Source organism: Phaseolus vulgaris, chromosome 8, assembly GCF_051622355.1.
Source record: "Phaseolus vulgaris cultivar YP4 chromosome 8, ASM5162235v1, whole genome shotgun sequence".
NCBI lineage: Eukaryota > Viridiplantae > Streptophyta > Magnoliopsida > Fabales > Fabaceae > Phaseolus > Phaseolus vulgaris.
The window spans coordinates 46,965,671-46,979,091 of NC_143505.1; the positions used below are offsets into that span (position 1 = coordinate 46,965,671).

Below are 13,421 nucleotides of genomic sequence, written 5' to 3' on the forward strand. Positions count from 1 at the left end.
TAAATATAATCAAGATAAATATTTTGATAATTATTATGATAAATATTTTTATAATTATGTAAATATAATTACAATTAATGAACAAATGTAAAATTCAATCATTATAATTTAAATATGTTTATCTTTTTGTTAGATTTTTTTATAAATATATATATATATATTAATTTTTTTATATTTTTTAATTTTTTCAAATTAAGAAGTATATTAATATATTTTAATTATATATATATATATATTTTGTCTCGTATTTTATATTTTTCAATTTAACCATATCTCCGTCGTTTCCGTATCCTATGTGTGGTTCGTAGATATGAACCTTTTAAACATTTTACTCTAAAATATACAAACTTTTATTAAAACACACATGTATCATTATAAAATTTTACATCCAACTTAAACTAACACTTCAAAGCCATCAATCATATATTTTATAATAAAATATTATTTCACAATAAAATACTCATGTATTTCAGGAGTTACTAATTTTAATTTAAATAAACAAGACATACATCTTACTCTCATACTTCTAATATTTATTTCCCACATATGCATAAGAATTAATATAAACCAACATTATAATGATTAGTTACTAATTTAACATCTTATATAATCACTTAAAGATGTCATAATCACGTTAATAATTGTTATCAGTATCACGTTTTTTTTTATCTACACTACAGCACACTGATATTATTTAACCACGAATTATTATTATTATGCTTAAAGTTCATTTCCTGTTTATCATAACTTTTTTATAATTAATGCATCAGTATTATGATTAAAAAAATCAGAAATTACTACGTTTGGAGAGACTAATAATTGATTTAAAATAATTTATAATTGAATGTATATTGTTTTTTCGCAACAATAAGGTGTCGCTGATAAAAAAATATATGGTGTTACATATATAAATGAAAATTGTATTTTGGTAGGAATTTAAGTTTTGCCCATGCACTTCCCGCTTCTCTCGCTCCTCCTGCTGTCTGAATCATCCTTGCCTTTCAACCTTCGACTTTCTACTCAAACCTCCAACGCAACGCAGCGCAACGCAACACAAACCTAACCCCTCTTCTTGTCTTTTTTTTCTGTGCCAATTCAATTCTCATCGGATCGGTAACTTCCCCCTCCTTTCATTTTCTCTTTTCATTCGCCAATTTTCTCATTTTGTTTTTCTGCGTTGTCTATTATAATTTTTTTCCATAAAACCCTTTGTTTGGTTTGGCTAAAACCAAACATGTGTTCCGAGTTCTAATTTGTAACGAACCTTATCAAATTAATCAGGCTGTTATTTTTGCAGAGTTTGCAAATTACATTTGGAATGAGTTGAAATTCCTTGCCCCTTGTAGTTTTCACAGGCGAAATGCACCAGGGACTTAATTAGGAAAGGTAAACTAAATTTGGAAGGCCTTGGGTTGCTGTGGTAATAAATTGGAATTTTTGTTACTCCTGCAGCGATTTTGTTTCATGGTTAACTTACTGATGCTACTTCCTCTTAATTTCATGTAACTTTCAGGTTTGATTTTGATTAATGTTTGAGTGTTACACACTCGTCGTTTGTTTTATTAGGAGACAAGTCAGAAGCAGTGTTGTTAATCTATGTGGTGTTGAGTTTGTTGCGGCACCTAGATTATGTAGCATGTGGAAAATGTGATTCTTGGTTGCATCACCATGGAAAGGAAAGAGTTAGAGGAGACAGATGAGCCAAGTCCTCGGGCCGTTGGAAAGATAGAAGGGGATTCGAGTGAAGAAGATAGGGAAAAACACTCAGTGGGGCCAGAAACTCAAAATGTAGACTATGATACCTCTGAGTTCGGGAATGATCAAGGAGATGTACCGTACAATATATGTTCTCAAGATGTTGAAAAGCTGGAAGGAGATGGTTTTACCGTTCAGAGTGAAGAATGTGAGAAGGGATCAAAGGAGGGGAAAATTCAGAATATGGGTCATGATTCCCCCGAGTTTGATGATGAGCAGGATAGTATGCCAGACAGGGTGGATGAGGTGATAGATGTAGAGTTGAATACTCATGAGGATAGAAAAGACAATGTAGCAGGAGAATCTCAGTTGGCTCAGAGATTGGGGGATAACTGCGATTTACTGTGTGGATCTCCAGAGAAAAACTTGGAGACCTGTACCGTTCCAGATGACTTGTTTCAAAAGGAGCATGATAGTGATTCCATGGAATCTGAAATTGAACTTAGCATTATTGCACAAGAGTGTTCTGGTGTTAAGGGAGACAGTGGAGATTTTGAGCGTAAAAGTCAAGAAGTAAGTCTAGATAATAATTTTGTGCAGCAGGGTTTGTTCATAGAGAAGGATGACAGCAGAAGCATGGAATCGGCGCAAACGAATCAAAAAACAGAGAACTCTTCACAGGGCAATAATTTGGAGCCTGAAGTTGGTGGAGCTGAGGTTCCTGGAACTGAAGCTGGCTGCAGCACATCTATGGTTACTTTCAACACCAATCCGGAGGTTCCAGGTGTGGTTCAGAAGACAATATCTCTTAGACACTTCGTTATGGAGAAAGGTATAATAGCAGTCTCCATGGTGCTTCGCCACCTTTCTGGAAAAAGAGACGAATGTACTGTGGGTAAATCTGATGACATGGGTAAGGACCGTTCAGATTTATCAAGAGACAGTGATACGAAAAATGTTATTGAGAAGACAGTTGAGAAAACAACTTGGAACCCCTTAAATTATATTAATAAAACGTCATCTGATGTTGATGATGAAAATAGAACTGTCCCAAGGGAGGAACCCATAAATGAAGGTCCACCACTACCCATAGTCATGAAAGGAAGGATTATAGTGTACACGAGACTAGGGTGCCAAGAATGTAGAGAGGTTAGGAAATTTTTGTATATGAAAAGGCTTAGATATGTTGAAATCAACATTGATGTCTATCCCAGTAGAAAGATGGAGCTGGAGAAAAATTCAGGATCTACTTCTATTCCCAAGGTTTTTTTCAATGGAATACTTATTGGAGGCTTGAGTACACTAAAGTCCTTAAATGAGTCTGGCAAACTTAATGAGAAGATTGACTACCTTATTAATGAAATACCATCATTTGAATGCCCAGTTCCGCCACTTTCTGGAGAGGATGATGTGTCCAGTAGAGGGGCGCTAGATGAAATGGCTCTAATTGTCCGCAAAATGAAAGAATGCATTGTTGTGAAGGACCGATTTTACAAAATGCGGAGGTTTACTAACTGCTTCATTGCTTCTGAAGCCGTGGACTTCTTATCAGAAGATCAATATTTGGAAAGGAAGGAGGTAAGCTTGATCTCAAGTTTGATCGCATTCTAGTGTGTTTTAACAATATTGTATATTCTCCCAAGTGTAATTGTTTGATGCATCTACAAAATTTGGTTGCCCCAAACAAAAATAGTGATGCAATTAGTGCTCTAGAAAGTTTGTCCTTTTTGTGTGGTGTCTCTTGAAGCTTTATTATTAAGTTGAATGAAATCAATGTTTGAGAAATGAAAACCTAATTGCTTTTGATTTCTTTTTAATCACAGAAAATGCGAAGACTATTGTTTAGCTTAATTTGTACGTGTAACTTGTATCTGGTAGCTTTTGTTTGAAGATATTATTTAGATTAAATTAAAGAATTGGTGTTTACACTTTATTCCTATATGAAAAAACTGTACATTTTAATTTCAATATGAAAAATGATTCCTGCTGTTTGCTAAAGTTGTAACGGTATTAGATTGGGTCTATTTATTTGACATCATTTGTCATTTAGTCCCTATGTGGGGTTATAGACTTCATTTTGGTCTTTACATGAAAAAAGTTCTGCATTTTCGTTGCCGCGCTTGTCATATCATTTTCCGTTTCGTTCCTTGTATGATTTTTTTTTCTAAGAAGTGGTAGAACTAATTTGTAAATAATCTTTCGTATAACAATCTAACTGAAGAGTTATTTTCGTGAAGAGTCTAAAATGAAGTGGCTTTTTGTTTGGGCTTTTTTCTTTTTCATTCAGTTATAATTATATAAATAAGGAAAAAAATCTTATATAGTGAAGAATATATAGATTATATATGTGTTAGTAAGAGTGTTTTTTATTTATTTTTGTAGCAAACTTTTATTATTATAGAGTATAAATCTTCTCAATTTAAGACACAGTTTGGGTTCAATCTCTCTCTTTCCTGTAGTGTCTAATATGGTATCTAGAGTCTTTCTCAAAATTGTGTTGGCACAGTAGACCAACTGTCTCTGGAAGATTTTTTTTGGCGAACCTTTCTCCCAGGTTCATGTTCACTGCTTTGGCAAAGTCTCTGGTGACCACCATTATCTATGGCACACACAGGGATGGGATCGTGCTGCACCCATCTATCCAATCGAACAAACACCGACGCAAACCACCATCCATGCGCCCAGACAGGCGTCTTCTTCTGCTTTCCTTAGGCTATTTTATTATTATTATTTTTATCTTTTCAAATTTCAAGAAAAAAAATGTATTTCAACACCACATCAACCTCCCCTACATTCCCCCATGCTCTCTAACCATTAGCAATGAGAAGATGAACGGGTCTAACTATTCCACTTGGGTTTCCAAACCAAGTTATGGTTAATTAGGTTGTGCTACAAATCTCATCTCAACACAACAGTTGAGTTTGTTCCTATAAAATGTGAATAATGGATAAAGATTGATGCTTAACTATTTAGTGTTATTAACTCCAATATTCAATCTCACTCAAACCTACTTTCCATCCGCATCAATCAGTTTGAAGTGAGGCTCATACCCTTTATACCAATGGCACAAAGTTTCTATATTGTGTGTGCCAAGATCATTTAACACTTCTTGCTCCAAGAAAAATTTGAGGGCCCTATCTATGTTTATTTTGGGCGGCTTCATGTTGTCTTACATGATTTTAATGAGTTATTTTCACCATCTACAAATGTGAATAAGGACTTGAGAACCAAAAGACCTTTCTTATGACTTTGAGTGTGTATGGCTTACCACTAGAGTATGCTGCTACCCGTGATCAGATTTTGGAATCATTAGTAAACCCTACTATGACTTCCTCGTCTTCTGCGCTCCTTCATATTCTTTAGAAAATAAACAGAGACATAGTCACATGTTTCTTCCACACTACCAGTTGATTTATCTCGAGCAACATATGAAGACTTTATCAAATGGTGTGCGACACGTCAATCCACTCCTAATGCGGCTTCGATGACACACACTGATAATTCATCTACTTGTCTCTCTCAATCTCCTTCCCTTGGTCCTTGAGTCATTAACTCTTGTGCAACTGATCATTTATCTAGTGATCATTCTTTTTCTTCTGTTTTACAATTGCTGTCAATTTGCTTTTTATAACTGTTGTGAATGGTTCACAAACACAAACTTGCGACATTCGTACTACCAAAGCCCTCTTATCCCTTACCATTGACTCCGTTCTTTATGTTCTTAACTTCTATTTCTATTTACTGTGTGCCACTTGATTGACACAGTCCCATGATATTATCCTCACTTTCACTAAAAATAATGCTACCTTGCTGAATCAAATAGTGTTGGAGAATTGACATTGAATGTGAGTCACATGACCTTTGCTATCTCTCTCCATCGCCATAGGTATGTGCATCAGTGGTCTCTCCAAAGATGATTCATGCACAATTAGTATATCCTGAGTTTGACCAAATAGCCAAAAATGGTACCAAGTTTAAAATATTTGCTTACTTTGAACTGAGTCGTACTGGTTAGAAAACATATTTCTTAGTCTTTTTCAAACAATCTTACCAAGTTAGCTTTCTCTCTTTTTTCTTTAATTCACTTTGATATTTGGGATCCTTCTTGTACTACTACCCTATCCGATTGTAAATATTTTGTTGTTATTATTGATGACTGTTCTACATGAACTTGGATTTTATTGATGAATAATTGATCACAAGTGTTTTCTATATTTTAATCTTTTTTTAATGAAATAAAAACACACTTTAATATTTTTTTTATCAGCAAAAAACACACTTTAATATATCCATACGTGTTTTTCGAAGTGACAATGCCTGCAAATATTTGTCTCACCAATTCCAACATTTTGTGGAATCCTTCATCAAACTTCATGTCCTTATACTCTTCAATAAAATATAGCAGCCGAATTAAAAAACAAACATCATATTGAGACTACTTAAACACTTGTTCATAGTCATCTTCCTATTATTTTTGGTGGGATATTTTCCTTAAATGTTATCTCATTAAGATGTCATCATTTGTTCTTAATGTTCGGGTACCCCACTCTATCCTTTTTACTCTTTCTCCTCTATATAGTCTTCCTCCATGTATTTCTGATACCACATGTTTTGTAGATAACCTCACACGTGGTTGAACTTTCTCCTCTATCATCCAAGTGTCTTCATGGGATATCATTGATCTTTAAAAGGTATCAATGTTTCTCTTCTAATCTTCATAGGTACTGTGTCTGCTGTTATTCCTTCTAATGACGACATATGTAGCCATTTTTCCACCACAATCAATCTTCCTTCATTACCACTAGATGACTATGCCATAAAATGTTTCTCTAACACCTCTTCATAATACCTCTTCAGGTATATCAATGTTATTCACAACTTATTAAAATTTCGATTCGGGACCCATCTTTGACACATAATGATATAATGGAGGTCATGTTTGATCCTTCATTGACACTATCTGCCGTAGTAATGAATTTGGTTTCCTGTGAAAATGACTGGCCTATTGTTATTTGGAAAGGTACACGTTCTATCTGTAACCCTTCTCCTCACTATACAAACCTCAGTTAGCACCAACTTTCCACCATACATTACACTTGTTTGCCTTCGTTATCTTTTGTTCCCATTTCTAAGTCTTTAGGCGAAGGTTTATCTCCCTAAGAGTAGTGACAAGCAATAATTGGTGAGATGTGTGCCCTTAAACGTTTTGATACTTTGGGAGTTGGTTCGTTTTCCAACTGACAAATCAATTGTTGTTTTTCAGTGGCTATAAACTCTTAAAACAAGACCCGATGGGAAGATTGTTCTCTATAAATCCTGTTTGGTGGGCAAAAATATACAAACAAATGTATGACCCTTGCCAAAACGACATCTATTCGACTCTCCTTTTCCATTGTAGCTATTCACCACTGGACTCTGTTTCAAAAATGAATTTTTGCAAAATGATCTTGGTAAAGTCTAAATGAAACAACCTCCTAGTTTTATTGCTTAGGAGGAGTTGCCAGATATGGTATGTCGCTGCTAAGTAGGGCCCCTATATGGCCTCAACTAATCACCCTATGCATGGTTTGGGCATTTTTGGATTGTCATCCAACAATTTAAGATGATACAAAATTTTGTTGGTTATTCTCTATTTTATTGTTGTTCTTCTTAAGGATGAAGCTATCTCATTGTATATATGGACGACATTGTAGGCAATGATAAGGAGGATATTGTACAACTAAAACAATATATTGTTCTTGTTGGAGGTTGTTTAGTATCATGAAAAAGTAAGAAACAAAATGTTGTGACAAGATCTACAAAATCAAAATACAAGACAATGACATTAGTCACTTGTGAGCTCATAGGGCTAAAACAACTCCTCAAAGTACTTAAATATGAATTAAGTTTCCAAATGCACCTAATATGCGACAACCAGGCAGCAGTACACATTACCTTTAATCCTGTCTTTCATGGGAGGACAAAATATATTAAGATGGATTGTCATTCAATAGAGAAAAACTTGAGTTTGGGGACATTACAACGGGCTATGTATGCTCTAGTGAATAGTTGCCTCACATATTTACTAAGTGTTTAAGAGAACAAAAAATTGATTATATTTGTAGCAAGTTAGACATATACAATTTCTATACTCCCACTTCAGGGGGAGTGTTATAATTATATAAATAAGGAGTAAATGTAATATAATCAAGAATATCTAGATTATATTAGAAGATATTAATCTCCTCTATTTATTGTATTGATTATTTTTTCTCAATATTAACAAAGTATCTGAGTTGTCTTATAAACGCACGGTTTCAACTAAATGTTTCTATCTTTCCTATTGGTTAACACATTCACCTCCCATTATGGCTTGTTAATAGTTAATATTACAAACAAAAGACAAATGGAACACTTCCTCGTCTCTGGGTTATCTTTCTACCTGAAGGTTTAAGATGTATAATTTGATGATTTTAATTCATTAGTGTTTCATGTTCTTTTCTTTCTTCGAAGGAACTACCTTATCGCACATGTTTGTTCTAGTTTCTTATAGCTTGTTCCTTCTAGATGCTTTGTCCTTCAGGTTGCAGCAATGATTTTTAATAAATGATTCTGCTTCAGTGATTTTTGTGTTTTTTTAGCTTATCCTTACTTTGAATTTACTGGTGATTCACATGTATTCAAAATAGAAGAAAATAAACCTTAAAATGAATTTACTTTCTTGAAGTTAGCTCATTTCTTTTGGAGTCATACTTTTGTGTTTTTCCTTCATTCCATGTTGTGATAGGAAAGGGGATAATTTTTAAGGTAAAAGGCCAAGGTAATTTGTACTTTGAGTCTTAGCTGTGGTGCTGCTGATTTGTTGTGAAAATTAATTGATGCAGTTAATCTGCGTATGCATTTATAAAGCATGTTTGTCTACATTAATATTTACTTAGAATTGAGCTACCTATTGAGTGTATTGAGACTTCTAAAATAAAATAATATTGGGTCAGTTTGTTTAAATTTAAAATAAGTGTTTCTAAAATAAGTAAATAAAAACAATAATTTATTTAAAAGTTGATCGGATTTGCTTCTTAAAATGCATAAAAAATAGCTTTATATATATATTTCTAAAGAAAACAATTTTTTAAAATAAGCACAAACTGACCATTGGAATTGACCTAATGTCTTCATAGAAGTTGCCGTTTGATTGACGTGTGTCTATAATATGGAAAGTTAGATATGCATGCAAATGCATTATGATTTTTAGGTGAATACAATTAACGAATTCACTTTTTAATATTTGTGACATGTATCCTGTACAAAAGCTTTTTCTGGAGCACCTGTTTGTTTCTGAATTTTAGTATTCCTTTATTAACGATCACATGGTCGAACATATCCGCTGTTTATCCAACTCATTTAATACCATTTCAGAATTTCTATCTTCAGAATGTGTTTTCTATCTTCCTTATTCTTGTCTGATGGTATAGGCTGTTGAGTTTGCACGAAAACTTGCCAGCAAACTCTTCTTTCAGCATGTTTTTGAGTGAGTCCAAGTACTACTCCATTTGGTGTTTCTACTTTCCGTTTTATTTTAAACGAAAGAAATGAAAATTCTTACATGTTCAATTGTTTTGTTTTGCTTAGTGAGAATCTATTTGAGGATGGTAATCACCTGTATCGATTTTTGGATGACGATCCAACTGTGGCATCTTTTTGTTACAACATTCCGAGGGGGATAATTACTGTGAAACCTAAGCCTATGACAGAAGTTGCATCGAGGCTCAGGCTTTTGTCCTATGCAATGTTTGAAGCCTATGCCTCTGAAGATGGACGTCATGTTGACTACAGAAGTATGCACGGAAGTGAGGAGTTTGCAAGGTTTTTCTAATGTCTTTTGGCTTACTTACTTAGAAGAGCCATTTAACGATGTTATTCCTAAAATTTGACTCTGTTATTTATACAACTGTTTTCTTGTTTAGATATCTAAGAATAATAGAAGAGCTCCAAAGAGGGGAAGTATGGCATTTATCTAGAGAAGAGAAGCTTGCTTTTTTTATTAATCTATATAATATGATGACCATCCATGCAATCTTAGTATGGGGTCACCCTTCTGGAACTGTAGAAAGAAGGAAATTATTTGGAGACTTCAAATATGTTATTGGTGGATTCACCTACTCACTTTCAGCCATTCAAAGTGGCATTTTGAGGGCGAACCAACGACAACCATATACCTTTACGAAGCCATTCAGTGCAAAAGATAAACGTTTAAGGGTAAGATATCCTTGTTTTATTCTATATTCGTTCAACCTTTAAGTGATGGTGTTCATTTATGATTTAGCTTTGCTTCCATTCCCGTGGCGTTATATTTGCTTTATACTGACATTTATACCTTTACATGAAAGACTCTTCAAAGTTTATTCTCTTTATTCTTTAGATCTGAACTTTTTCTTTTTCTCTGTACAGCTCCTATACTTATTTGGAATCTAGGAACTCTATTTTATTGTGCCTTCAAGAATGTTTTTTCATTGTAATAAGTGGTTACATGACTAACATGTTTTTGAATGAGACATAGGCTTAAGACTTGCACCTTGAAATATTGCGCTAGGTTCAATAATATGCTCATATCTCTAGTATCAATAGGAATTTCTGTTGAAGTTAGAGGGTGAGAGAGAAAGGATGGAATTGCTCAAGTGAAATCGACTGATTTTAAGGTACATAGGTTATGTTGAACACCCATATTTTTTACCTAACTTAACCCTACAAAACCAGTTTTTTTAGATAATATATCATAATTTGATCATATCTCTAGTTGATATAAGATCTTTAACACACCCTAATACTGAGGGTTGGATATCTCGTACATGAAAATATACATTTATGAGTGGTCTTAATAGTAGTCTAATAGTAGAAGCACGATATGCCAAAGAATTTCACTAGAATAAACTTTGATACAATCTTAAACTATATGAAACAAAGAGACAGAGAACTGAAACCGTATGTTTCTAAGACAATACAAGTGTTTTATTTATACGGAGAAAAAAAACTCAATACAATAAACAGAGAAGATCTGATATCCTCTGATAGTAAATATATGATATGGGAAGAAGTAAAAACATTTGTAATATAGATATTCTTGATTCTAAAAGATTATAAAAAATATCTTTTATTATAAATGATTTGAACATATAAGTCATATGTTCTTAGCATGCTGTAAATATGATTGATCTTTGATCCTCTTAAAGACTCGGTTAATATGTTTGTTAATTGTTCTCTGAAGTTGACAAATCTAGTGGCTAAATATTTTTGGTTCTCTCACGAAAGATAGGATTAGAGGCAATGCAATGTTGTTTGGTTGTCATATGTAAGGCGCATTAGAGAAATTTACTCAAATTTAAACCCTTAGGAGTTTCTTTAGCCATATGAGTCACAAATGATTAATGTCATTGTCCTATATTATGCTTCTATACTTGGTCTTGCCACAACATTGTGTTTCTTATTTTTCCACGATAATAAATGACCTCTAATAAGAACTCTACCCTAAAGTTAGAAGTTAGACGTCTATTGTTTGGTGACCCTGCCCAACTAGTTAGAATATCCAACAATTTGAGTATTTCCCTTAACTTAATAAGGCCTTTGCCAGAATTATTCTTAATATACTTTAGGATCCGTACGACTGCTTCCCAATGGTCTTGACAAGGAGAGTTTTGGAATTGACTTATTATGATTATTACAAAGACAATGTTTGGACAATTTATAATGAGGTAATTTAGCTTATCAACTAGTTGTCTATATCCTAGATTTTTTTTCTTCTTTCTTCATTGATTGTCTCGATGTAGTCAAAAATAGAAAATTTTGCAAAGTTTGGGCATATAAAAAAAATTTATTGTAATTTTTTTGAATAATAATAAAAATTGAAGGTTCTTAACATTTCAGATTGTTAGTTTTGGATTAGAAACTCAAGATTTATTAAAATCGGAATGTGAGAAAAGGGTTTCTAATAATTCATAAAAGAGAACTCCAGCTTCCATCATCTCTTCCAAAATTATGTTCCAATATCTTTTTTTCATTTATATTTATCCCCACACTTTTCATTCATTTCCAAATAGAAATTAGATCAATTTTTTGAAATGAAACAAAGAGACCCAGTATATTTAAATAGAAATAAATAAGTGTTCTGAAGGAACCTTCTCTTCTACTGAAAATAGGTCGTTGATAAAAAAAATATCGGGCCATTTTTTCTATTTATTCCTTGTTGCTTGATAGTCCGGGAGGCTTAACTAAACAACAAAAAAGAAACTCTTTGTAAATAATCTATTATTTTGCGCTAATCTGTAAGAGTCTCAATTAGCCTTGCTTGTTTAGTTTTTTCTTTTCTATTAAAAATAGGGTGAGCTTAAGAAGCTTCTAGCAACTTCTATTCAACATCTTTTAGTCATCATATTATAATTTTAGATTTAAGAGATTCCTAACCTAACCTAGAACCCCTCTGTTTTTATATCATTTTCTTCGACCTATCTTAATTCTCTTTTTAAATTATGCTGCTTTAAATGCTTATTACCATCTACTACAACACTTTTTTTACTTTCTGTTAATTGGGTGTAAGCATGAAAGCTTTTCCTAGATCATTTATTGTAGGTTTTTAGTATGCAATACCTTATGTTTTGGTGTTTGGTTTACATGCTTTCACCATGAAGTCGCCACTAGCATAGCTACTGTTTTGATGCTAACTTTCCTTTTTTGTTAGGTGACCCTCCCTTTCCCGGAGTCCCTTGTTCATTTTGCTTTGGTATGTGGTACTCGATCTGGACCCTCACTTCGGTGCTATTCTCCCGGGGACATTGACAAAGAATTAGCGGATGCAGCCCGTAGTTTCTTAAGAAATGGAGGCCTTTCAATAGATTTTACTGCAAAGATTGCATATGCCAGTAAGATCCTTAAGTGGTAGGTTCTTTAAGAGACTCGGAATATGATTGATGTGCTTTAGGTTAATTTAGACTAAGAAATCATTAAATATTTCATGTTACCAAGCGCATTCTCACAGGTAACTTCTCAAATTCTATATTTGGCTGCGTTCAAAGTATTTAAGATTTTACATTTTGGACTGGCAAGCATTATCCCTTGAACTATATACATTTATATACTTACGTAAAACTTTGAATATATCTACACTCATTCCCTATTGTGATTATGACATGAAATGGTTGATAATTAGTAAGTAGAAGTGCAATTGATCTTACTTTGATTATTCTAATATTTCTTCTTATTGACACTCAGGTTTAGTGTAGATTTTGGTAAGAATGAGGTAGAGGTCCTGAAGCATGTGTCGAGCTACTTAGATCCTGCCGAATCAGAATTATTGTTGGACCTACTTGCCACTTCTGAGTTGAAGGTGATATACCAGCCTTATGATTGGGGTTTGAACTGCTAGTGTGTTCTATCAAATTTTTGTCAATATTACTCCTGTATTCATACTAACTGATCCCTTTTATACAAAGTAGCATTAACGTAATCTATACCATATGTTAACTATGTTTCTACTTCACACCTCTTTGTTAAAAGGTACACGTTGTAGGCTAATAGGTCCGTAGACATAATGGATTCTTATTTTTTCGTGCTCTCTCTTCCTGTCTATAGTAACTTCTAGGTGCTATTTATTGAGGAAGGCAACTTATACTGACCCATCAGATGTACACCACGATCCGCATTATGCATTTAAAGTTTTGCACTATGTATATAGGGTTCTATATTTCTGAACTTTTGGG

General features: G+C 33.4%; 1 protein-coding gene across 3 annotated transcripts; it reads left to right on the plus strand.

Moving 5' to 3' along the window:
* The first annotated feature begins 925 nt into the window (after positions 1-925).
* On the plus strand, positions 926-13,172 carry LOC137826718 (uncharacterized). 3 transcript variants are annotated; one of them, XM_068632806.2, is made up of 8 exons: positions 926-1,113; positions 1,298-1,386; positions 1,514-3,273; positions 9,147-9,202; positions 9,304-9,537; positions 9,639-9,930; positions 12,404-12,600; positions 12,934-13,172. In XM_068632806.2, exons 3-8 carry the CDS (start codon positions 1,669-1,671, stop codon positions 13,085-13,087), a joined length of 2,538 nt encoding a protein of 845 aa, XP_068488907.1. In that variant the 5' UTR covers positions 926-1,113; positions 1,298-1,386; positions 1,514-1,668; the 3' UTR covers positions 13,088-13,172. The 3 variants fall into 3 exon arrangements, with proteins under 3 accessions (XP_068488907.1, XP_090150737.1, XP_090150738.1); XM_090294611.1 differs by lacking the exons at positions 9,639-9,930; positions 12,404-12,600; positions 12,934-13,172 and having other exon boundaries at positions 945-1,113; positions 9,147-9,212; positions 9,304-9,440; XM_090294612.1 differs by lacking the exons at positions 9,147-9,202; positions 9,639-9,930; positions 12,404-12,600; positions 12,934-13,172 and having other exon boundaries at positions 945-1,113; positions 9,304-9,428.
* The last annotated feature ends 249 nt before the right edge of the window (positions 13,173-13,421 follow it).

Excerpts from the sequence above, each read along its gene's own strand:
- LOC137826718 (XM_068632806.2), top strand. The coding sequence starts at position 1,669 with ATGGAAAGGAAAGAGTTAGAGGAGACAGATGAGCCAAGTCCTCGGGCC. Across the intron at positions 9,538-9,638 it reads GGAAGTGAGGAGTTTGCAAG|ATATCTAAGAATAATAGAAG; the intron begins GTTTTTCTAATG and ends TTTCTTGTTTAG. Across the intron at positions 12,601-12,933 it reads GCCAGTAAGATCCTTAAGTG|GTTTAGTGTAGATTTTGGTA; the intron begins GTAGGTTCTTTA and ends ATTGACACTCAG.